Source organism: Poecilia formosa, unplaced genomic scaffold, assembly GCF_000485575.1.
Source record: "Poecilia formosa unplaced genomic scaffold, Poecilia_formosa-5.1.2 Scaffold77, whole genome shotgun sequence".
NCBI lineage: Eukaryota > Metazoa > Chordata > Actinopteri > Cyprinodontiformes > Poeciliidae > Poecilia > Poecilia formosa.
Window position 1 is genome coordinate 1,112,765 of NW_006800016.1, and position 26,475 is coordinate 1,139,239.

At 41.3% G+C, this 26,475-nt stretch overlaps 1 protein-coding gene across 4 annotated transcripts; it reads left to right on the forward strand.

Moving 5' to 3' along the window:
- Positions 1-956: 956 nt before the first annotated feature.
- Positions 957-26,288, forward strand: atp8b2 (ATPase phospholipid transporting 8B2). Of its 4 annotated transcripts, XM_007556128.2 has the most exons (30): positions 957-1,100; positions 4,694-4,761; positions 11,285-11,343; positions 11,441-11,554; positions 12,943-13,041; positions 13,126-13,187; positions 13,291-13,363; positions 14,210-14,280; positions 14,390-14,469; positions 15,027-15,185; positions 15,286-15,374; positions 15,549-15,745; positions 16,453-16,573; positions 17,005-17,092; positions 17,185-17,219; positions 17,297-17,456; positions 17,546-17,734; positions 18,384-18,499; positions 18,704-18,868; positions 18,975-19,086; positions 19,440-19,545; positions 20,113-20,341; positions 20,493-20,676; positions 22,144-22,367; positions 22,477-22,560; positions 22,862-23,107; positions 23,189-23,327; positions 24,715-24,845; positions 25,383-25,943; positions 26,019-26,288. In XM_007556128.2, the coding sequence occupies exons 2-30, from the start codon at positions 4,737-4,739 to the stop codon at positions 26,103-26,105; spliced, it is 4,005 nt and encodes a 1,334-aa protein (XP_007556190.1). In that variant the 5' UTR covers positions 957-1,100; positions 4,694-4,736; the 3' UTR covers positions 26,106-26,288. The 4 variants fall into 4 exon arrangements, with proteins under 4 accessions (XP_007556190.1, XP_016528958.1, XP_007556189.1 ...); XM_007556127.2 differs by lacking the exons at positions 957-1,100; positions 4,694-4,761 and adding an exon at positions 6,110-6,851; XM_007556129.2 differs by lacking the exons at positions 957-1,100; positions 4,694-4,761; positions 22,477-22,560 and adding an exon at positions 6,110-6,851.
- Positions 26,289-26,475: the final 187 nt, after the last annotated feature.

Here is a 26,475-nt window from a genome sequence, read left to right on the forward strand (position 1 = left end):
ATGTTAAAAAAAAAAAAGTCTTTATCACAGTTTTCTTTTCTGATCACACAATGTAGCATCTGAGTTTAAGTCTGGACCAAAATGCAGAACTTGGAATAATCAAACTGAGTATTTGATGATGAAATAAAATAAATCACAGCACAAGTGAAGAAGAACGTGGAAATGACTAGAAGGACTAAACAGAGACAACTGGGAACAGCTGAGGGAAAATGCAGATAAAGGAGAATCGTGTGATGGACAGCAGCTGAGGGAAGGTGAAAAATTAGCAGAGAGATGAACTAGGAGTCAGAGAAGTTACAAATTAAGAGGGGGGAAAATAAGACTAATAAAAAAAATTCAAAAGCACAAAGAACAAAACTAACAATTAAATAAACTAACACAAACGAACAAACTTATAGGTCGAGATTCAAGAAAGTAAATAAACAAATGATCAAAACAAAAACAAATGAAACCCATTTGTTTTTACTTATTTATTCATTAGCACAGTAATAGAATATAATGTTATAAAAAAATGGTATTATAAGAGGTGAGGAGCTGCTGTAGAGCACATAGTAAACAGCAGAGGGCGCCATGACACTAAGCAGACAAAAAGTAGTATAGATAAGTGGTAAGACGTGTGTTTGAGGTTGTAAAACAGTTACGTATAAAATAAAAATGATATATTAAAAAAAGGCAAATTGGTCTAAAGCAGTTTATATATTTGTCTTGCAGACGTAAGGCATAATGAGAGAGAAATGTGAGACTGAGCAGATTTAGCTCCTGGAAGCAGGAAGTTCAGATGGAGAAGGTGAAGTAGGTGAAACCCTTCCTCCTACCTCTGCTCATCAACATCTCTCTCTCTTTCTCTCTCTCTCTCTCTCTCTCTTTCTCTCACTTGCCGTCTCTCTCTGTCTCTGTCTGTCCCTCCTCCAATCAAAGCCAGTCCTCCCTGGTCCTGACCCCTCTGAATGCTGGCTGAGTCTCCACCTTTGTTTCTCCTCTCCCCACTAAGTCCTCCTTTCATCGCATCGTCTCTAGCTGAAGTCTGAACCTCATCATGACCTCCAGCGTTTCCACAGCGTTTCCTCCAGAAACACATTTCTGACGCAAAGTTGAAAAAGGTAGGATGTTTTTGAGTTGACACCCCTTTTTTTTTTTATGTATGTAGCTTTCGATTTTGATGTTTTATGACTTCATCACAGGGAAATGTAAAGGTTTGTCTCAATAGGAAAGTGATCGATTTGTGTTGTTACACTAAAAAATATGTTTCTCAAAGTTGCCAATCATATAGAGCAGTTTATGTAGAAGAGGTGGTTAGATTCAGGGGATTTCAAATAAAGTCACTGTCGCTTTCTGTGAGTCATAACGTTTATGAAACTCAGAGTTCCTCCTGTGCCTGCAGACTGCCTTTACTTTCATTTGTTGTTGTACGTCAGTTAAATAAATACCTCTCTAAACCAACTAAATCTGTATCTGATGTGACATGATGTGTTGATATGGAGTACAAGTAGAAATACAAGACGTTGGATATTATTTACAGACGTATTCACATACCTTTCCACGTTTTTGCTTGTAACGAAAACACAAACCGTTCTGTGTCTTATCAAGACTTCATGTGATAAATCGACACAAAGTCACGGATAGAAATGAAGCGGAAGGAAAAAGAATGGTTTTAAACATCGTCGCTGTGGCTGTGTGTTTAGTGTTGTTGTCCTGCTGGAGGGTCTCTGCCCCAGTCTCAAGTCTTTATAGCTTCAAAAAGCCTTGCGTTGTCTTCCTCTCCATCCTTCATCCCACCAACTATGACCAGCGTCTCCGTTCCTGTTGAATAGAAGAATCCACACAGCATGATGCTGCCGCCGCCATCTTTTATGGTGAGGGCAGTGTTTTCAAAATGATGTGGAGTTTTAGTTTTCCTGCCACCCACTTTGTGGGCTGCAAAGTTGTGTTTTGGTCTCGTCTAAGCAGAGGACCTTCTGTTTGCTGTTTCTCCTGCTACACCGTAGCTCTCATTATTCTCTGTCCTGCATATTTTAACGTGTCCCTGCATGACGTGTAAACATAAATGTCTTTCTGGGGAACACACATTTTAAACGTTTGATAAATAAAGTAAGTGCATAGCAGTCCCTGAAACTGTTACTATTGCTGAAGAAAATCCTGAAACTGTCACCCAGTTATTTTACAAGACTGTCACAGGATTTCATTCACAAGCTAACACTTCTTATGTTTCTATTTCTATATATGATTTCTGCTATAAAACAAAGTGTCTATACCGTCAGAATTCACCATCAGGATCATATTGTAACATTTGTGGGAGTTCTTTAAAACACGTTTTTGGAGTTGTGTAATATCCTCTAACATCTGTCCATCCATCCATTAAAATGGTCTCTCCAGTGATTTTAGCGTTGCCCTAATCTCCTCCCAGTCTTACTTTAAAGGTTAAAGTAAGACTTAAAGTTTTAAAGATTAAGGCTCCTTGGTGCCATCCTGACCAGACGCCTGAACAACCTTTTTTCACTGCAGAAGAGCTTTCTGGTTTCTACCTCCAGATGGCCTCCAAATGTCCTCGTCAGAAGTCTGAACCTCCTCGGCTCTATACGGGGGACAGTCTTGCCACCTTTCGGTTTTCAACCACATGTATCACTTTGATGTAGTTTGTACGGATTTGGACAGCTCTGATTTACTTACGGTGGTGTGACAGACTCCTGCATTACTTTTCACAGTAATGACAGGAGTCTTGCAGGTGGTGTTGCAGTTCAAAGTGGTAGATTTCGCTGGGGATTTTCACAAAGATCCACCAGACTCTTGTCAGACTACTGAAACACATTTAACCCAGATGTCAGGAATGGGGCTCAGTTACTCAGTTTGTCTCTAGTGGTTCTCACTTCCCCAAGAAATCGGTTTCGGTTCAACTGACCTGCGAGTCTCTAGGTTCACACCGGACGTCACTGATGGACAAGCAGAGAGGAAGAGGTTTGAAAACACAAAGGCTGAAGAGCGAAGAGAGGTGAGAGAGTACGGCAAGCTGCTCTCGCTCTCACATTGTTGTACCTACATGAAAAAAAAACACAGCGGCATAATGAAGGAAGGAAACTAAAGGTCAAGGCCGTTGTAAAGGATTGTGTGATTTCTAAAATGCAACAAGATGATTGTGTAAGAACTGGGATCCACTCAGCTGCTTCTCTGATCAATGCTCTCTTTGCAAAACCTGTCTCTTTGTTCAAAGCTTAGAAAAATGTTTTCTAAAGTAACCCAGTCTCAAATGTCTCAGTAGTTTCCTCTCTGACCTGTCTGCCATGTTTCTTGTTCTTCATCACTGACGCTTGATTACGCTTTTGCAGTTGTTGTCTCTTTGATACTTAGATGTTGGTGGAGATTGATGTTTTCTCTTCTCACACTTAAATCTTTATTCACTCAGTACATCCACAAAGTTCTGACCTTTCCTTCATCAGTAAATACATCTAACCTTTTTTGCTCCGTAAGCCTGTATTGTTTCCTGACACCCACATTCATTAGAGTTTATTCAATTGCTCCAAACTCCTTTAAATCACAATCGAGAGTTTTTACTTTCAAACAAGACCGATTTACGCTTTGGGTTTCCAGACCTCTGCGTGACCTCCACAGTTCCAGTAACAGTCATTTGATAATCACATTATGCACCAAGGAAAAAGAGCTAGCTTAAAGCATTTTGCATTTGCCTCGCAGCCTTCTTCAGTTTTATTTTAGTTTATTTTTTTGCCTGAAGATTTACTGCCTAAGGCTTAAATTACCTGAAACAAGCCATAATAATACAATTAATCACCATGTCTTGATAAAAATAACAATTCTGCTCCACTTCTTACTGAAATCGTCACAATGAGAAATTTTAGCCTGCTGTTTCCAAATGTTTTCGTGCCTCTGCAGGTTTGTGGAGTGCAAGGAGTAACAAGATAGCAGGCAGGGGGAAAAAAATGTAAAGCAGGGTTGGAAAGCGAAGATGGAAACAGTAGCTGAAAGTTAATCTGCCCAACTGGCATGGAGAAGAGCAGAGCAGCTCCTTCTCAAAGAGTATTGATTAGTGATTTGATGTTTGCTGCCTTTAGCGTCTGCTGTATTGTATGCACCGCTAAACCCAAGAGTAATGGCTCATCTGTCATCCTCTGCCTCCCAGCTTCTGTACTTAACCGAGACAAAGCACGGTGAATAAAAGCACCGAGGTATGCCACAGAATCAAGTCAGCATAAATGAAGAGGGGAGGAAAAAGGAGAGGTTTAATTGTGCAGTGCGTCCGCTCTGTTATTCTGTCTCCTCCGCCGGAGAGGCAAGAGTGATGGTGTGTCTGGCCAACGCCACCAGCCTCCCAGACAGAGAGTGAGACAGATGCAGCCATCTGCTGAATGTCATTTCCTCATTACTGCTCTCAGAGAGCAGAGATGGTCTGCTGGACGCGCACGTGGGTCCCGTTGTGCAGCAGTTTCAGTGCATGTCCGATTTGCATCCTATTTTCACTTGAAAATAAACCCTGTGCATCAAAAGATAACACTTACAGCTTAGTTTGAATCAAAAGAGAGGTGACTGTTTGTTAGTGCTTTTTGTCACACTACCTGTTTTTGTGGGTTCTTAATTCCCTTCTCCCTCCTGCTTTGAATCAGCGCAACTCTTTGCTCTTGACTTTTTGTGACCGGTTTGTTGTAATAATGGAGCCTGTAATGGTCTTACTGTAATGTCTCTGCAGACAGTCTCATGGGCCTGAGCAGAAGGACGGCGGCAGAGCGGAGATGTTCAGAAAGAGGCCTCCTCCAGGTCAGTACCTAATATTAAACACATTCAACATCTGAATACTCAAGCTGTGTGAAACAAAGGAAGTGAAACGGATCTAAAATTAACCTAGTGCTATTATTTAGCTCCCAGAAAATGTGTTTTACAGTACGCATTTAATCATTCATGGTTCCTTTGCCATCTGAAGTAGACAGGAGCTTAATTTAGGAATTTGCCAAATCTGTATATGTGTTTACAAATAAAAACATTTCCATCTCTAAACTTTAGATTTAGATATGATTGACTAAATAGAATCCTTGATGATGCCCTCTAAGTCGTTTGTTGGCTTATGCCTCAATCTCAAGTTCATCCAGAACCACAGCTTCTTGGTCTGAATGTCCTGCAATCTCAGAGCAGGAGTGTTGTTTCTGTGCTCTCGAAAGCACACAGCTGAGCGTTTGTCAGGGTTGAGCGTGTAACAGAACACCATTAAGTGAGCGCGTGTGAGAGATTTAAGTGACCCACGCTGTAAGTTATTTGTTCACATAGATCTGTGTGCTCAGATCAATCTCAAAGCATGCCGCAAATTGGTCAGTGTGCGCCCCGTTGTGGGGGCAAATCGCGCCAAAGAGCGGGAAAGAAACGGAAACAAGCTTTTGAATTGTCTGAGTTTGTAAACAAAATATTTTACGGCTGTGGTCATAACTTGGATGAAAACCTCCAGGTTTCTTCTGTATTTTCACTGTAGATCAGAGCAGTTATACCACAAGGTTGGCTTGGTTTGTACTAGCATCCATTTGTTTAATACTTGCTGAAATTGTTTCCTCTCAAACAGGTAAAGCTCAGCTACTTGCAACTCAAATTCATTTCAAACGTTTTACAACTATGTGAAAATCTATCAAATGTTTACTAACAAGAGTTAAACATGCAGCTGACTGACTTGGTTATTCTTCCTCTTGTGAAGTCAATGACTATATATTTTTTTCTAGAAATGTTATATTTTATAACATCCTGAACCAGACATTGTATATCTACTTGTGTACAATAAAAAAACCATTTTTTGTTGAGTCGGTGTCAAAAATACACCTCTGTATATTATCTTAATCAGTACCTCATCACGCGCTCCTCAAGACAGTGTTTTGTACAGCATGTGCTTCAGAATCAGGGATGTTATGTCATCTAGACAGGACCAGGGAAATGCATCATTCATCTTCATGTTTCATTTGGTAGCTTTATTTCTCTTAAATAGTCTTCCAAATTTTTCAAACGGCCATATTTTTGCTATTGTTGTGCCGATGAAAGGAGAACAGTTTGTGTCTCAAAGCTGGCACGAGGCACGCGGTGGGGCACGTGCGGTGCCACCTGCCTGGCGCCGCCCACTGCGGCGCACCCACTCATGCTCAACTTGCAGGAAAATATTTTGGCTCCCAAACTCCTCAATCTGGCTGTAGCAGCTCTCAGTGATTCTTGAGCCAAAATGGCGTGCGTCCTTCTTAATCAGCGATTTTGCTCAGCTGTGGGATCCCTGCAGTGGCGGTTTCCATGGTAACCGCAACGGGGGTTACGTAATGCTCCACGTTGGGCAGTGTTTATGTTGTGGACGAAACTCGAGGCGAGCCTCGATTGATTGAAGTTGCCGTTTGAGACGTCGCAGCGCTTCATCGGCGCCCTTGCAACATGCAGGAGAAGCGTCTGCAGCGAAGTAGCGGTCATAGCGGGAGCCAGACCTGAGGGAGTCGGGGGCTGCGACTGCATGGGGATGGATCGGTCATTTTAAAAAAACCATGACCTCATCATTTGTGCAGACAGAGAGGGAGACATCCGAGCCAGGCGCGCGCCGCTGAGCGTGAGCCCCGTGCGCGCAACTTCAGGAGTGCAGAGCGAGGAAGCAGCAGAGAGGCAGGGTGAAGATGGTCCGATCCATCCAACTCTACTGAAGTTGGTTCGGAAGCTTCGTCACCTCTTTCTCGCGGAGATTTGACGGTCCAATTTATTCTCCATGCAGCAGAAGTAGAAATAGAAAAAGATGACGGTGCTGACAGACATCCCGGAGAAATGGCTTCCAGTGGTTCTCCCCATTAAAAAAAAGAAAAAGGCAGGATTTGGGGGAGGAAAATCGAAAAAGAAGCGGACAGGTACGAGTTTAAGACTGCGGTTGTTTGTGCAAACGCCATCTCAGTTTGCAAATAAAGACCATCTATCATTATCACTAGATACGTCCAAGTCTCATCCCATCTCCATCCAAACCAGTTTGAGTCATTTCTATCTGCATCCCTCCTCACATCACATCTCCATAAGAAGGAAGGAATGTGCTTTTATTTCTGTAGTTATAATGGTCTATTATGGAAGTGCAACAATCACAGAAAGAAATAATTTGGCATTGAATAATTATAGATGCCACAATCGATATTTAAAATTTGATGTAATTTCTTTGTAAAGTCATATGTTATCATTCAATATTTTCTTTGCCACAATCCATTATGACATAATTTAGATCCACTTAGAGCCTCATATCTGATTGGTCGATCTGTGCAGCAGCTTACTGCAGACCAGTCATCGTGTCTAAAGGCCGGCCCACTGACTTTGATGTGCGAGGGTTACATTACATATTTTATCAAAATGATAAAATGATAAATACATGACTTACCGTACATACTGGTTGAACATAATAAAACTGTATTAAATGCTTTCATATTTGTTTAATAAGTGCATTTTCAGGTCTATTTAAACCATCACATGTGATTATTTAAGAATTATGACACTTGCTTAGTGATAGTCTAGTTGGTGCCATCTAGTCATGCAATTATTAGATATCATGATGACTGATAGAAAGATAAACAGACATTCTACTTCATACTTCAGTTTTATAGGCTTGACTTTCTTTGTTTTCTGTTTTTGTTCATTTTCAACAGTAGTGGGTTCGAGTCTGAGCTTCGTGTGAGTTACAGGGTTCTTATGTGATCTAGAAAAGTCTGGAATTTGCTTTGGTAATTTTTCTAGCTTGATATTAGTTTGTTTTAAAAAAAATGAATTGTTATGCAAATATTTTTGAGTTTCCAACCATTATTCTTTTGGGCCAACTCTTTGAATGTTTGGATTTTTGAGTTACCAGCAGATTGCACAGATAGGAACATATTTATTTGAAAACTAAAATCACAGGGTTTTATTATTATTATTATTATTATTATTATTATTATTATTATTATTATTATTATTATTATTATTATTTACATTTACTCAAACAACGTTTTTAGTTTGAGTTTGCAAATATTGAAATTAAAGCATTGAGGGTCCTGTCAAATCTTAATGAAGAGAATATTTAATAGATAACAAACTATCCCTTAAATAATCTGTATTTAGAATAAGACAATCCAATTCAGACTTGAAAAACCTGATGGATGAAAATTTCTTTTATCTGGATATCAAACCTGAAGACAACTCTATAAATTATTACATAATTTGGACTCAACTAGGACATCTTTTTTTTTTTATTCAATGTCCAGAGCACTAAAATAACTTTTAGAAAATAACAGATAATAAACCAAAAAAAACTGAGTCTAGGAACTTACTGAATTTGAAATGTAAAATTCGCAGGAACCCTGCAATGAATGGCCTGCCTCCCTGTGTTTACTGACAGTGATCAATCCTCCAGGTTCGCCTCATTCCTCTGCATAACGATCACAGATCCCACTTGATGTCCCCTTTTATTCCACCCCCCCCTCAATCAGTCTGTCACATGCAATATTGTTTTCCAGCTAATTAGCTTTGGGTTTGTGGATGAGCAGGACTGCAGACGATTCTTTTTGCCTAATAAGATCAACATCAACAAAGATGCACTCTTCCGGAGAGTCTCGTGACTATGATTCTGAGCATAGCTCAGAATCACACCGTCATTTCCTATAACTCAGACTGACCTGCTAATGTGGTCATTATTGCTGTAACTCACTGCCTAACGCTGATGTTGTGTGACTCAGATCAGTGGCTTATCACAGAATGATGTTTATTTTTTTTCTTTCTACATGAAGCAAAATTTATTTAGACTCTAATGTCTGCAATTGAACGTTTGCAGCTGTATAGATTGATGTTGGCCCACTGTGCAGCACGCTGAATGTGTCAGGGCTTCTGATGCCCTTGAACTTGTCAGACACATTAAACACTTACTGCGCAGTTTGGTAAAGACTATCGTTCATTCAGGCTGAGGTGGTCAGCTCGCAGGGGGCAGGTCAGGGCCAGGTGTAAGGCGACTGGAGCCCTCAGTGCACCTCGCTCTCCTCAGTGTTTAGCAGTGCATATCAAGCAAATAAACATCAGCACCGTGACCTTTAAATGCAATGAAACAGCAATGTCAGGAGACAGAAGAGAGAAGCGGAAAGCGGAGGAGGCGTAGGGGTTCAAGTGGAATACGTTTAAGAGAACGGACACCCACACAACTACTATCTGAAATTGAAAGAACATGAAGCGAGAGCTGAGGGCTGAGTTTGTTCACTTCCAAACTCTGACAGCTAAAATATTTGTTCACTGAGCCCCTCAGCATGTTGACCCCTGAACCCTCTGATTTTATTTGATGTTGCTGTCATTCCCAGTTTCTTCCATTTTGCTATAATAACACTAACAATTGACATTGGGATATTTTCATAATTGTGCCACCTGTGGCATTCTGCCATAGCACCATGCAGTACTTTAGTAGTTAAATGAAAGCTATCCTCTGTTGTTACATAGCTCCCAACAGTTGAGCGTGGTGAAAGGTTTGGGGAATTTCATTTCTGAAATCACAGTTGAGGATTTAGTCAGAAATTGTTCTCGTCCTCAAATCAGATTCAGTCAGTGATCAGGAAAGCATCTTTGGTTCTAGATTTATTTCTTAGTCATAATATCTATGGCAGGTTTCTTCTGTAAAAATAACAAACAATGAGCTCTCAAAGAGCTAATACAGGCTACACACATTCCCAATTTTAATATATTTGAGTTTATTTGGCAATATATAAGAAGGCAGTAGTATCTGCACTAGTCTGCACACACAAAAGATCTTTGGTTTGTCCTCAAAAACCATTGAAATCAGCTAAACATCCTTTGAATGCTGTTGGTTGTTAGTGTTTTTAGAAAAACCATGCTACGGCGAATGCAAATATTAATTTAATTTCCTGTTTCGTTCATTTTAGATTCGCTTAAATTAACACAAATAATCAATGTCTTTGAATAAGTTTCTACTTGAGGGAATCTTTTCCACCACATGGTGAAGGTTTTGCTTGGGTATAAACCCATTTTCTGAAAACCTCTTCAACAGATCAGCTGCTCATCCTCCACCTCAGGTCGGTCTTAGAGCGTCACATGAGAAGCTTGTCCTTGTGGGAACTCTTTAAGCCTGTGTTTGTTTGCTGAAACTCAGCTCAGAGGAGGTGCAGATCTAGATCATGGGCTCTACTTGGTTTTAGAGAGTTTCACAGAGCTACAATGACACAGGAAACCACAGAGTCTCTGTTTGTGTTATGTGTGCATGTTTATTATGGGTTTATTGGCTTCTCTAGTGCAATGTCCGTTCCTGTAGAGCCGCACCGACTCGTTTTTAAATGTCAAAAGTTTGTTGAGGATGCCAGCGTTTCAGTCCAGTGCATGCACTTATGCCTCGGTGATAATATTTGTTGCGTACGTGTCTGGAGCTGTGTTGTCTCACCTAATTACTGCAGATTTTGAGGGGGAGTAAAACTGACATTTGGTTTTCATCTGCCAAAAGGAATGCAGTGCGCACCGAGTTAAAAACATGTAGGCCTACCTACAGCTGCAGTACCAGTTTTATACGTCTAGAGACTGGACATTATTTTAGTGCAAAAACAGCTTTAGGCGGAGACACTCTTCAAGGGTGTGCTGCAGCCTTCAGATGTACGTTCTTGTTTCAGCAATCCCAAATCACGTGGAGGTCAAGTTCAACAATGTCCTGCCAATCACCTAATTATTTGATTCGGTTGAGCTGAAGCAGAAACACACCTAAAGCCTGCAGCACAGTGACCTCTGAGTTTAGGCGTTTCACATCCCTGGTCTAAGCTATTCCACTGTAGATATTTCTGTATGTTGGGTCGTTCTCCTGCTTGAAGGTGAAGCTCCATCCAGACTCAAGTGTTTTACAGCCTATCAGAGGGTTTTCTTCCAGGATTTCTCTGAATTTGGGTCCATTCGTCTTCCCATCCAAGCTGCCTTGTTCCTCTCCACAGCATGATCCCACGATCACTATGCTTGGAGAAGGGAGTTTTCGGCCTCACTGTATTAGCTGAAGAGTTATTTTATGACATCGACTGACAAGATGCCACCTGTGGCCAACTTTCAGTCGTACTTCTTTTGGCTTTCTTTTACCAGTGGTTTCTATTTTTGACATCCAGAGGAGAAGGAGAAGGAAAATTGATTATGCAAACAACAAAAGCATATAAACTGCAGGCTCACATGGTGAGAGTGTCAGGACACAAAAGAGAAGATTAAGTCTATATAACTTTAGTGCTGTGCAATGCTGTTGTATTTGTTCTTTTATTTTATATGAATTTCATTGTTCACCATCTTTTACCTCGTTTTATTTCCGCAGAGGAGGAGAGAAGGGTCAAAGCCAATGACAGAGAACACAATGAAAAGTTTCAGTATGCGGTGAGATTATGTCCTTTTCTCCTCCGTAGGTATTACAAAGTTCAGATGATGACCTTTAAAAAATAATAATTTTTCCTTTTCTCTCTTCTCAACACAGAACAACTGCATCGTGACATCAAAGTACAACATCCTCACCTTCCTGCCTGTCAATCTGTTTGAGCAGTTCCAGGAAGTAGCCAACACTTACTTCCTTTTCCTGCTCATCCTACAGGTGAGTGTAGCCAGGCAGGGATTAGGAAACTTGGCATTTCCACATTGTTTGTTTGACAAAATAAAAACTTGAGAACGATTCATATGAGAAACAAGCCGAAGAGGCAGGCGCTTATCATATTGCAACACGTAGGAGGTGATCAGATAAAGTATCTAGAGCTGAAACCAGATATCTATATTTACAGCGAAGACGGTCTTCTTTTTCTCACTCTCTGCTATTCAATCAGACTCAGTGTTTTCTGTTTTAGGCCAGTCACAGTAACCAAAATCCTTTCTGTTTACTGAATGCAGAAAAATAAGCAACAAAATCTAAATCTACATTTTGGCCAATGAAAAAGTCTGATAAATATTTAAGATTCTTATTCATAGCGTATACATAGTTTTTATCCTCCCACTGTATGAAACAGATAGGTGGAACCACTGTAGTGTCTCCTGTTGTTTTGAAAGCCTTTTTGTTGCTGATTTTGTCTTCTAAAACGGGAAATTAACAGTGAGAGTTGGATCTGAAACTCTCTATGTTCATATATGTTCTATTTTTCTCACAATGTTGTCATAACATGAATATAAAACTGGACAATGATTTCTTAAAGCTGCGAATTTAACAGGAAACAGTCTTCATTTTATAGAATTAACTTCTGAAATTTAGTTGCTCCCATCATGAACCAATGTTGAACATTTTATTGGGATGATGTACATCCTGTACTCACAAATCTCACCATGAATCATGTTGGTGGCAGCATCATGCTATGGGGACATTATTCAAGGACACGGAAGCTGGTCAGTGTTGATGAAACGTTTGTTAAACAGGCTAGCACTCAAAGAAACAAGACTGAAAGCAGAAACAGACTTGAGACTGAGGCGGAGGATCACCTTCCACTGGAGCAATGACCCGAAACAGAAACCCAACGCTACAGTGGACTGATTTGACTCCAGACATTTTGCATTTATGTGTCGTAATTCCCCGTTCAAGTCCAGACCTAAACCCATTTGAGAATCTGTAACCAGACTTAAAACCTGCTTTTTGCAGAAACTACCATCCTAATCTGGCTGAGCTCTTTCAAAGAAGAATCGGTAACATTTTCAGTTTCTAGATGGGCACAATTAATAGAGAAACTCCAACAGACCTGCAGCTGCAATTGCATAAAAGTCTTTCACTCGTGGGGCTAAATACAAAAACACACCACACTTGTCAGATTTGTATCCCTTTGCACTTTGAAAACTATGCATCACTTCCTGTCCAGTTCAAAATTAGGAACTGCTTTGTAATGGTTCATCACATAAAACCCCAATTAAATACACAGAGGGTTAAATGTTTAAATAATTCTAAAGGCATTGTTGCTACCCATTTATACTAATGTGAAAAATCTCATCTTCTCCTGTCCTTGTTAGCTGATTCCACAGATTTCCTCCCTGTCCTGGTTCACTACCATTGTGCCTTTGGCTCTGGTGCTGAGCATCACCGCAGTAAAGGATGCCACCGATGACTATGTGAGCATGTGTTCTCCACACGCTGAAGTTGAGCGCAGCACACTCATCTCATTGATGTAACACCACTGTGTCTGTGCCCTGCAGTTTCGCCACAAGAGCGACAACCAAGTGAACAATCGGCAGTCTCAGGTTCTCATCCGAGGCTCGTAAGTCATCGCAGCCGAAAACCCAACATGCGTGCGCTCCTGCTTTTAGCGATTCAAACAGTCCCGTTTGTGCTCCACGTGTTTTTCTGATTTGCTGTGGCAGGCTGCAGAACGAAAAGTGGATGAACGTTAAAGTGGGTGATATCATTAAGCTGGAAAACAATCAGTTTGTGGCGGTAAGTGTGAGAGTTTATTATGTTTATTTTGACACAAATTTAGCTGCAATAATAATTATTCAATCCATTCACATCAGAAGACAAAGTGGCTTAAGTCAGTGTTTTGTTTTGTTTTTCCAAAAAGCCCTGATCTTACCCCACTCGGGATAAGCGTGTTGGATAATGGATGACTGGATGAATGGATTTGTCAAAAACATGAACGATTTTGCCAGATTTTATTTCAGTCAGTGGCAAATCTCTTATTTTGAGGTGCATATGGATGAATAGCACTTTTAAACATCCATTTAAGCCATAAAATCTGCACAATATGTTGCCTCTCAGTCGGCACTTAAAGAATAGTAGAAATATTGTGATGAAGAAAAAGAAACAAGAGGCCAGATGAAACTTACTTAACTGTTATCCACATCCATTTTATTCACCAATATCCAGCAATATGTATAAGTCACCCAAAACTGAATCATTCTGTCGGAAAAAAAAACTTTAATTAATAAAAATCAAAATTTTCTAATCTAAATAAATCAGAAATTGATATTTCTGATTATATCTATCTATATCAAAACACAGCAAACGCCAGTTCAGCACTATTCACTTTATTGCCAGGATTCAGTTTCTCGCTAATTATCTTCAGTTATTATTGCTTATGAAAGCTATTCTAATAGATTAAAGCACAAGATTGCAAATGGATTTTTCTTTTTCTTTTTTTTTTTTTTTGCTTCCTCAGCAGAAGTTCTAATAATCATTCATTTAATCTCCAACTCTCTTCATGTGTAATTATTATCGACTTCTCTCTGTAACTTTGCTGCGTGTACCTTGCAGTTAATGCTAACGTCAGCCGTCTGTTTTCAGGCCGACCTGCTCCTGTTATCGAGCACCGAACCACACGGCCTGTGCTACATCGAGACGGCCGAGCTCGACGGGTCAGAAACCTCCCATCAGTATCCACTCGCAGTTCGTTCTAACCTCCGAAGGCAACTGCTTCTCAAATGGATGTTTGTTTTTTTTGTTTTTTTTTCTGTCAACCTGCAGAGAGACCAACATGAAGGTGCGTCAGTCTGTGTCGGTGACGGCTGAGCTTGGCGATCCAAACAACTTGGCGTCGTTTGACGGTGAGACTGGTTCGAACAAGTTGATTTTCTCTCGGTTTCCCCATCCGGAACATCGTTCTGATGATTTTCAGTTGTGCAGCCAACTGTGTAATTCAGACGTTTTCCTCCTTTCACGGTCTGACAAATAAATAATTGAAACATTCACATCCTCACATTGTACGTCCTCTGCTGCGGCTGAATGACACGATGTCATCACCCATCCACCCACCCGCCACGGAAAGAGCTTTGAGTCAGCAAAGCACGCCCCCATTGCGCACACACACACACACACACACACACACACACACACAAGCACGCTCGCATGCGCACGCACACACTTACTCAGGAAAAAGCATTACTGCAGCAAATCAACCCACACTCTGTCTGATATCATCTTACAAAAGAAGTGTCTCTCCGGGTGTGTTTATAGTGTGACAGCAGCATCAGGATGATAAATTCAGCTCGAGATCATGTTGCCTCTGATGTCGATGCTTTGCAATAACTGGGTTTGGTAATTGCCTGCCATGTAGGGGTGCGTTATTTTTATTTAATACGCTACAACGTCTTCTTGTGTGAAGGTGAAGTGGTGTGCGAGCCTCCCAACAACAAACTAGATCGCTTCTGTGGCACTCTGTACTGGCGAGAGAAGAAATACCCCCTGACCAACCAGAACATGCTGCTCCGAGGATGCGTCCTCCGCAACACGGAGGCGTGCTACGGCCTGGTTATCTTTGCAGGTCTGCGTTTGCGTATTTTATTTTTTTATTTTTTTATTTGTGAATGATTGGGTGAATGCGGTACGTGTAACAAGCAGGTTTGACTCTGTTGCCACCGCAGGTCCAGATACCAAGCTAATGCAGAACAGCGGTCGCACCAAGTTTAAGCGTACAAGCATCGATCGTTTGATGAACACGCTGGTCCTCTGGGTAAGACACCCCAAACCTCTCACTTTCATATCCCCAAACTATTTCAGAATATCATCTCAGGGGCTTTTGTTTACCATCTGCACATGCTGATGATAGACTCGTTCTAATTTTGGATTGCAGGACAGTGGACCTAACTCTGGCTTTGTGGTGTTTCTTTTTGTTCATCGCCGTTAGATCTTTGGTTTCCTGGTGTGTATGGGTGTGATCCTGGCTGTGGGCAATGCGGTGTGGGAGAGAGAGGTGGGCTCCTTGTTCCAGAGCTACCTTCCCTGGGACCCTCCTGTGGACAACTTTATGTTCTCGGCCTTCCTTTCCTTCTGGTCATACATCATCATCCTTAACACTGTCGTTCCTATTTCTCTATATGTCAGGTAAGAAAAAGTGCAGGATATCAAAAAAGACAAAGATATATGAAATTTATGAATATTGTTGTTGAGATAACAATTGAGAGTAGCACTTGCCCCATGACAGCTATTACCATCTGAAGGCATGTTTATAAAACCACACGCAAAATGAAATTAAGAAAGGGGCTGCACCACAAAAAGATTTAATTGAAACACTTACAAGGTCAATCTATGCAAGGTAGACTGGATTAAATCAGTTTTGTACTTGAGACTTTAATTTAATCAGATAAAAGACCCATTGACATGAAAGACAGCGTCACATGTCGGACATAAACACTGGACCAATAACGACAAAACTAAAGCTAAAAATGTGCAGTTAAGCAAGTTTTTCATGAATAATTTACAGTTATGTTCCACAAAAACAACATGAACAGATGAATCTTTGAATACTAAATCCTGACTAGGTGGGGGTCCACTACAGCTAGAGCTGTGTTGATTACACTTCCTCTATATATTCTCTAAATGTATAAGATTTTGAGCTAGAGTGGGTGAAATTCAGTCGGGTTTCGTATAAAAACAATAAAATACCATTTTACTTAGGCACCGAAGCAAATCAGCATCGCAATTGTTTTTACAGGAGTTAAGCTGTGCATAAAAAAAAACACAAGCAGCATCATTTATGTGTCTTCATCCATAGTTTAATATATTTTAATGTTTTTTTTTTGCTCTACCAGTGTGGAGGTGATCCGGTTGGGTCACAGCTACTTCATTAACTGGGACCGACAGATGTTCTGCTCTCGGTGCAACACGGCGGCCGAGTCCAGGACCACCACTCTGAACGAGGAGCTTGGCCAGGTGGGCTCTTCAGAGGGCCTGTAATGCGTCACAGCTTACTTTCTTAAATGAATGTTATTCACAGGGCTGGCACAAGGGCAGAATTTCATTTAAGTGGCATTTCCAGCTAAAACCCATAGTAATTATTAAAGATTTGGGAGAGTAAGTGAGTCACAGTGATCTTTAAGCTGTTGCAAACGTTGCCTATAACTTGTGTTGGCTCTGGTGATTCAGTTCAATTATTTTGAACTTGTACCATATTTTAAAGTAGATACACAGTTTGCTCATCTATTGTCGATGTGTGAAGTACAAATGCAAACTAAACTGACATCTTAAGGGGATGTCAGTTTTAGGTGATGTTTAAAAGAAAAATTAATCCAGTTCCTGAACCTTTTTTCTCTATGATTTTAAAAAAGTATAACATTTTGGAATTTATGCTCATGTTTATTCAGGTTGAATACATCTTCAGCGATAAAACTGGAACTCTAACTCAGAACATTATGACCTTTAATAAGTGCTCCATCAATGGGCAAACTTATGGTAAGAGATCAACAAATCATGCACAAAAGTTCATATATCCAAACATGTTCATTATATTCCACATTCTTACCTGTCATTTGTTTTTCTGCCAGGTGAAGTCACGGATCCGTTAGGAAAACAACCAAAGGTAGACCTTTCTTTGTTTACCTGGACGTAAATCGTTTCTTCAGGTTGGAGTCTAATTCTCTCCTGTCAATCTTTCAGAGGCTGGATTTCACTCCTTTCAACCCCCTGGCAAATCCAGATTTCTGTTTCTATGATGAAAAGCTGCTGGAATCAGTGAAAGTGGGAGATTTGCACACTCACGAGTTTTTCCGCCTACTTTCTCTCTGTCATACCGTCATGAGTGAGGAGAAGAGCGAAGGTGAGCAGAAGGAAGGGAAACACAAACAGCAACTTGCCGTTTGTCTATTTCTTCCTATGTCGTTCATCGTTTTTCATCTGTCCACCCAGGAGAGCTGGTCTATAAGGCGCAATCTCCAGACGAGGGCGCTCTGGTGACGGCAGCTCGAAACTTTGGATTCGTGTTCCGCTCTCGAACGCCAGGGACGATTACTACGACCGAGATGGGCAGAACCGTCACCTACTCGCTGCTCGCCATACTGGACTTCAACAACATCCGCAAGAGGATGTCTGTCATAGGTAGGGAGGATTGTTAACATACTGCCAAACTTGTCAAGGAGTTGTTCTATTAACTTTTACTAACTGGCCACAAAGAAAGATTTTTTTACTAAGGAATATGTTTCTCTTTTTCTTTGTATTCTTTGGCAGAACAACGACTTAAAAAATCTTTTTTTGTTGTTTTATTTAACGTACTGTAAAACAAAAAGTTAGAGTTTTGTAGATTTCTGTTGTTTTTAAAATGTTGCAGATCAACAAACACTTTTTTTATATCAAACAAAAATAGCCTGAGTAAATAAGAAAACATCCACCCAATCAGACAGAACCAGGAAAACATGCAAACTTCATTCAGAATGACTACTGACAGCTAAAACCAGCTCCACAGAACCCCACTTCTGAGAAACCCAAATGTATCCTCCAGTCATGACATTCACAAGATGACAGGAAGTCTTGATCTGACTTACTTTTTAATCTCATAGGCAAATTTTAGAAAAATGTAAACACATACATTTATACCATCTAATGGCAGTGCACATTGTGCATAACACATTTGTAAAGCAATGAGTTTTGCTAAAGCAGCGATGAAGCAACAATATATGTACCTGAGGGCAACGGAGGAGAGGTGATGATTTCATGATATTTTATATGCATCTTTGTCTTCTGAATTTAGTGCGTAACCCAGAAGGCAGGATCTGCCTGTACTGTAAAGGAGCTGACACGGTACTATTAGAGAGACTCCACCCTTGCAACCAGGAACTGATGAGCATCACCTCAGACCACCTAAATGTAAGTAAACAGTAGTTTATGAACATAATTGGTGCTGCAGTGCCACCTAGTGTCTCCTTGCTTAAACTGAAGCATCATAGACAGTTAAAAGCGTAACATATGGAGTTCCTTTAAATAGTATCGGCATGCGCTGTACGCTTACCTCAGGTTGCTTACAGTTGATATGTTTACACATGCTGCATGTGTAATTTTTTTTGTTTCCAGGAGTATGGAGCCGATGGGTTACGGACTCTTGCTCTGGCGTACAGGGAGCTTTCTGAGGACGAGTGGGAGGCCTGGTCAGAGAGCCACCGCTGTGCAGACAAGGCCACTGACTGCAGGGAGGACAGGCTGGCTGCAGCTTATGACAAGATAGAACAGGATATGAAGGTTAGTCAGTAGTTGCTTCCGGGGTTTCCCCTACAAAACAAGATTAAAATTTCTCATTTTGAGCATAATCTAATTTGCATGTAAACATTTGTCTCTGTCTGTCCAGCTCCTAGGTGCTACAGCTATTGAGGACAAGCTGCAGGAAGGAGTCCCAGAGACCATTGCTCTCCTCTCTCTGGCCAACATTAAGATCTGGGTTCTGACTGGAGACAAACAGGGTGAGATGAACACACTTTATACCAGCTGTCAAGTTAATTTGCCATCTGCTGTTCAGAAAAATAGAAAAAGTGGGATATTCTGAGTTATTAATCTCAGCTATTCATCTTTATTTTGATCACTCAAAGTATGATATGACAGACCTATTTGATCCAAAAGCTCAGGTTTTTTTTTGTTGTTGTTTTTTTATCCTACCATGCCTTAATATAAATATAATTAGCAGAAGTAAGGCTATGCTTGTAATTGACACCCAAAATATTGCACACTCCAGCAGGAAGTGTTTAGAGAATTTGTTGTGAAAACTAAACATTTGTGTCATAGCGTGAGTTAATCTCCACCCTTTTCTTTCCTACAGAGACGGCAGTCAACATAGGCTACTCCTGCAAAATGTTGACTGATGACATGACTGAGGTGTTCATCATAGGTGGTCACACCGTTCAGAGTGTACGACAAGAACTCAGGTCAGCTGTTGTCTGTGGGCTTCGAAATACAGCTGGTTCCTTCAGGAAAATGCGACAGAAGTTGCTTTAGTTTAGCACAGTTTTGCTTGTTTTGTCTACTAAATTAACTCTCCTTTGCTTATTTTAGTTTATCTGTGTTTTGATTATGTTCCACTCATGTTAGTTTATCCTTTGTTGCATTGCTTAGATTACTTCAGATTTAGGTTTTGTTTTTTTTAACTCAGTTTAGGTAAGCCCACCTGACCATCCCAGTGTCTACTTCAATGGATCCATAAAAAGGGCGGACAGAAGATAAACAAAGGGAAAAATAAGGTCTAGACCTAAAAACTGTAAACAGCAGATGACAGTATCTTAAAGTCAGCTCTTTAATATGCAAATACAAATGTAATTTAATCTAACAAAACCTGAACAATACACCATCCTTCAGCTAACCAATTTAAACTGTATCATGTTTTAAGTTATGTCTCCATTTTTTAAATTTTTTTTTTTGTTTTTCCCTTTTGGTTGTTTATGCCTTAAAAGCTGATGAGCCAGAGTTCAGTAACTTTTTATTCACTCGCTCTTCAGGAGTGCGAGGGAAAGGATGATGGAGCTGTCCCGAGGGAAAACTGAAGGGATGGAGGCCTGGGCTGAGGCATGTTTCATGGGTAACGGGATGAAAGACGGGCAAGAGGGAGACTGTACAACAGGAAGAGGGTCGAAACAGCTGCATTGCTCCTCTCTCCCTCCGTCTGCCTCTGGCGACATGGACAGCATCTCAGGGGAGTTTGCCCTCATCATCAGTGGTCATAGTTTGGTAAGAACAGCACACCTTTACATAATGCAAGCAAATTTAAAACATAAATTGAGCATTTGCAGTGACTGCTGCAGCTTTATCTTTGACATATCCAAAAGAAACTTCTAATCTCTTGATTTTTTGTTTTTGTTTTTCCCCTGCTCTACAACAGGCACATGCGCTTGAGGCAGACATGGAAGCCGAGTTCGTGTCGACAGCCTGTGCCTGCAAAGCAGTTATCTGCTGCAGAGTCACACCGCTGCAGAAAGCTCAGGTGGTGGAGCTCATCAAGAAACATAAGAAGGCTGTCACTCTGGCTATCGGAGATGGCGCCAACGACGTCAGCATGATCAAAAGTGAGTTGTGCAGAAGGGTTCAACCTGTGAGAGGAAGGAGAGTAACGGGATTACAGCAGGATAAACGAAAGTTGTCAGGTCCGCAGTAATTCTCAGAAGAAGTGGGTGTAAGAGTTGTTTACATGTTACCAGCTGTGACGTCGGTCATGTTGAAATGTGCCGGTTGCAATGCTCTCATGAGGTAAGACATTGGCATTCCACTGTCTGGATTGGGTTTAGTCACATTTTAAACTGAAATTTGTGCAAAACTTAAAAAAAAAAAAAAAAAAAGACTCATGCAAAAGCTCTCAAGTACTGATGTGTATAATTACATGGAGAAGCATTGTAGTTTGTAGCTAACTCAACATGGTTTCTGTTTTTTTTGTTTTGTTTTTGTGGGTTGCACCACTTTTTGTGTTTTTGTCTGTCTTTATGTGTATGAAATGAATTGATGCAAGCCTAAAGCAGGAATGCAATCAGTGCAATAGTGACGGGTGTGGTTTGTTCCCATCCTGTGATTGCTAGAGTCAATTTGTGAGAAAAAAATTAAATCTGTTTTCTTCACACTAAACTAATGGGATAAAAGTTGTTAAGAAAATCTAGGAGAACAATGTTTTATGGGAGAGTACATTTTTCTGAGCTAGTTTTCAGTCACATTCTTTGCTCTTAAGCTTTGTCAGCGTATCATCAACAAGGTTGACGTCGGGGTCACTACAGAATAATAATCTGCAACAATTTATGATATGTATTTGGATCATTGTCTTGCAAAACCTCTCAGTTTTGTCCCGGTTTCAATCACCTGGCAGTTGATTTTAGATTAAGTTGGACATAATTTTGTCCCGTCCTCCAATGTCCCAGAACGGCTGACAGGTAAACAGACTCTTAACAGGGTGTTTTGCTGTCCGCTGCCACCATGCTCAAACATTCACACAGAACAAAAGAAACCCTCATATTGGCTCTTTTAAGCAACATTTGACTGTGGTTTTCTAGGTTGTTCTTGAAAATCTCTACCAATTTCCTGTCACGTCGAGGTCGATCAGTTGATTGAAACTTGTTCGGATTTTCCGACACCACAGTGATTCCAACTCTTCTTTGAGCACCAAATTCTTTAAAAATCTCTGGAGCTGTTTGGTGAATGACCAGCCCAAACTGGAAAAAAGCATCACAAAGATAACAAATGAATGTATCCTTCATGTCCATGGTGACTCCATGTGGGTTTTTGATTACAACAGTACTGATGCCATATTTATTATGAAACGGCTGGAACTGCAGCTGAAAGTGAAGCTGTAAGACTTCTCTTCCAGTTATAAAACAAAGCTGAAGCCTGTTTTAGTCTAGTTCAAACATGTGTGATATTTTTGCTTATTAAACAGTTGCTGATCAGAATTGTGCTCCAAACACTTCCTGTTTCTCTTGAGTTTGCGCTGTTTGCGCCGCTACGGAGTGATTTAGCTCTACATCTATTGGTTTGTTTCTTTCTCCCTACAGGCGCTCACATTGGAGTGGGCATCTCCGGTCAGGAGGGCATCCAGGCCGTGCTGGCCAGCGACTACTCCTTCGCCCAGTTCCGCTTCCTCCAGCGCCTCCTGCTGGTCCACGGCCGCTGGTCCTACCTGCGCATGTGCCGTTTCCTCTGCTACTTCTTCTACAAGAACTTTGCCTTCACCATGGTGCACTTCTGGTTCGGCTTCTTCTGCGGCTTCTCTGCCCAGGTACGAGCAGAACGACGCGTTAGGAACGAAAAGGTGCTGGGAGGGTATGAGAGCCGATTGAGAGTTTCACCTCATCTCTGTGTTTGTCTGCTGTCTTCTTCTGTTGTAGACGGTGTATGATCAGTTCTTCATCACACTCTACAACATTGTGTACACCTCCCTCCCTGTGCTGGCCATGGGGGTTTTTGACCAGGTCTTTTTCGTTATTACTTTACACCAAGGTTACATGTCACACAGTGTTCTTTTTCAGCGGGATGCAGTAAAAGCACAAACTAGCACCAATTTGTTTTTACACAAAAACCATTAACTCGTGTTTTAATGTTCCCACATATTGGGTATCGGCTGTCCAATGTGCGTAACGTTTGTTCTGCTTTTGGTTAGTACTTGCTTATGTCTGCATTTTGCTCAAAACCACCAAGCGATCAGCTCTGCCGTTGACTTGTCTGCACTCTTATTTTAGCAAATAGCATCTCTCGTTTCCCCTTTTATGGCAGGATGTTCCAGATCACAGAAGTCTGGAGTATCCTAAGTTGTACGAGCCCGGGCAGCTCAACCTCCTCTTCAACAAGAAGGAGTTCTTCATCTGCATCACCCAAGGCATCTACACCTCAGTGGTGCTTTTCTTTGTGCCCTACGCCGTGCTGTCCGATGCCACTCAGAGCAACGGCGTGCCCCTCGCCGACTACCAGACATTCGCAGTCACGACGGCGACAGCCCTGGTTATTGTTGTCAGTGTGCAGGTGAGAAACTCTTGTTCGGAGTTGGCTTATCTTGCAGCCGTTTACTCCACTGGCAAGTAATCACGATGCCTTTATTTGCAGATCGCTCTAGATACAGGCTTCTGGACGGTCTTTAACCACATGTTCGTTTGGGGCTCTGTGGGCTCCTATTTCACCATCATGTTCGCGCTGCACAGCCAGACCCTCTTCAGGATCTTTCCCAATCAGTTCCGCTTCATAGGTTGGTCCCTTGCTCTTGCCTTTGGCCTCCATACGAAGCCCTGCAAAAATGTTCAACGTTCTTACATTTTGTCACGTCACAACCACAAACTTTCAGTGTCATTTATTTCATTTTATGTAATTAACCCAATACAAAGTAGTTTGCTTGTATATTTGAAAGAAAATTATGTATGGTTTTCTTTAACTAAAAATTGTCCAGTTAAACTCAGACTGGAGGACAGATGAGGACTGGAGGACAGATGGAGAATATCTTTGAACAACCATTTTGAAGTTTTGCCACAGACTCCAATGTTTTCTTCCATCATTGCCCTGTGTTTAGCTTCATTCATCTTCCCATGAACTCTGACCAGCTTTAATAAATCTGCTGAATATAAATCCTACCCCAATTTTGGGGGTAGGAGATAGTGTGTTCTGGGTGGTTTTATGCCACCCATGGTTTTGGATCTTGAAGGAAATGTTATATTTTGGTGTCATCCAAAATATAACTTAACACCAAAGCTACATTCAGTATAACCCAAGCTGGAAACAAGCTTTATCATGGCATTTTTCTTGCTATTTTTCCACAACGACCAGGTGTGCAGGACGTTTACCTAATAGTCATCCTTTCAACAGATTCTCCTTCTTGTGGATCTTTGCAGCTCCTCAAGAGTTAAAACAGTGTAATGCTCTCTTGACTAGTTAATGCTCCTCTTGCACCTGTTTATGTGTTTGAGTTTATTTGGAAGGCCATGTGTTGTTATGTTTGCACTTTCATTTTCATGATGATGGTTTGAATAAATCTCCAGGAGATATTCAAACCTTAGGATTTTGTCTTATATTCTAACATCTCCACAACTTTCTCACTGACATGCGTGGCATGTTGGGTAGCCTGTGGGAGGGTCTGCCCTGCTCGGTGCTTAGTCTTATCTGTGAAAGGAAATTAAACTGAATAAAAACAATTGAATCCTTTTCAGATTTTTATCTATTTAAACGAAACTGCATACACTTTTCTCTGCACTTCACTTTTATGCGCTGCTTTGTGTTAGTATGTCACAGAAAATAAAATTTAAAAAAAATTTTAAAAAAAGATTTAACATTCCTGAATGTGATAAAAGATCAAGGAATAAAACTACATTTGCAAAGCATTCAACTAAACAAAACATGTAAAAAATTTACTTTGTTTTCCATCTCAGGTGAGATAATTGTTTACATTTTAACAGATCTGTATTATATAATATATATCTAAATTGTAACTGTACGTTAGTAATGACATAAAATCCATTTTATAATTCTAAGAACTAACTTTCCTGTTGCATCAAAAGGATACGTCAAATTTCAAAGGATACGTGCTCATGTTTATCTGTGTGTTTGTCTGCGTGTGTGTGTGTGTGTGTGTTTTCTGAGTACAGGTAGTGCCCAGAACACGCTATTGCAGCCAGTTGTGTGGTTAACTATTGCACTAGCAACAGCAGTATGCGTAGTTCCAGTTTTGGCATTCCGTTTCCTCAAGCTGGACCTCAAGCCTCAGCTCTCAGACACGGTGAGAAACAGGACAGTTGTCAGAAATGATGTTTTCATCCTCATTGCAACATGAGCTGATGTGTCTTCCCAGTGTGTCGGCTTGAAATCGGGTTAGACCAATCACTAACGGCTTAGCTAAACAAAAAAAAATGTGCACGCAGACTAAATGTCCAGCAAATATTGGCTTAATCAGTGTGGCCTAATAATAAGTGCTGCTCTCCGAAACTGTGGGAGAGGGTGGAGGTGGGGGGTGAAGTCAGTCAAGCAAATTTGCTGTTCCTCTTTAAATTGGCATTAGCTTCTCTACATTTGAAAAAAGTTTCGATGAGATAGTGACAAACACTTGCTTCTGACTCGAGAGTTTCAGCCTGTGGATTCCCCTTCGAGTCAAATCGGAACTGAAAGCAAAACACACCGCTGATGTTGTACATGTTATATGCAAAACAATATAGCAAAATTAAATGAACACTATACTTTTTACGATTCATAAAACAACTTTTATGTCACAGCAACAAAACGTGAAAGCCATCTTCCATTCTTCTGGTGCATCTTACAGGTGCGTCACACGCAGCTGGTGAGGCAGAAGAGGCGGAAACCGGGAGGTCGCAGCATCGGAGGGGCCTGGCGCGGCACAGGCAGCGTCTCCGAGGGTCGCCTCGGCGCCCGAGGGGGCTCCAGGCGGTCCGGCTACGCCTTCTCCCATCAGGAAGGCTTTGGAGAGCTGATAACCTCGGGAAAAAACATGAGGCTCTCCTCCTTGGCCCTCGCCAACTTTGCCTCCAAACACAGCTCCAGCTGGATCGAGACGCTTCGCAGGAAGAAAACCAATCACACTCCACCGAGCACGTCTGGAGAGTGCAGCCCGGCGCCCAGCAACGTGTCCGGGACGTGTCCGGCTCTGTCAAACTCTTCCTCTGTTCTGGGAGGCTCGCAAGAAACGCCAATCGAGGAGGAAACCGACGCAGCAGTCGTCTTGTCTTCATCGTCACATCCGGCAGCCTCTGAACCAGCTGAGCCTCGGGCCCCTGCTCAGGTCGCTCCTGTTGACAGCTCTACGTCTGCTGCAGCCAGGACGGACTCACCTGGAGGCTGGGCACGTTCTCTGGAGACTGTGCAGGTCAGCTGCTTTTTCTCTTCTTAAATGTTGCACATTTGCACGTTAACTATATTACGACTTCTCTCATCTCTATAGGAAGCTCTGTTTGGTCGGAGGGGCTGTGCCAGTGCTTCTAACACCCAAGTCCCACCTTGTGATGCCACAGAAACCCCCCCACATTGAGTGAAACCCATGCACAAGATAGTTTCCCTCGCAGAAAGCATGGTGGGTTGCTCTGGATCCATGCAAAGACTGATTCTTACAGAAACATAACTGAGATTGAGTTTTCGTCTCAAAATATCTCACAAGAGGAAGTGACTTATTCTAATGGCCTTGACCTTCCCATCAATAGTTCTGATTTTTTTTTTTTAAATGAGTTTTAATGTGTTCAAGTGTCCAGAACACGCAGACGGCGAGACATTTAGCTATTAGTCACTTTTCTCCTGCATACTTCACATGCCTTACACTTAAAAATAAGTAGACGAATGAGATGGAAGTAAGATGCAGGCATTACTATGAGTAAAAGCTTTCACTGTTGAAAAATCTGTTTATT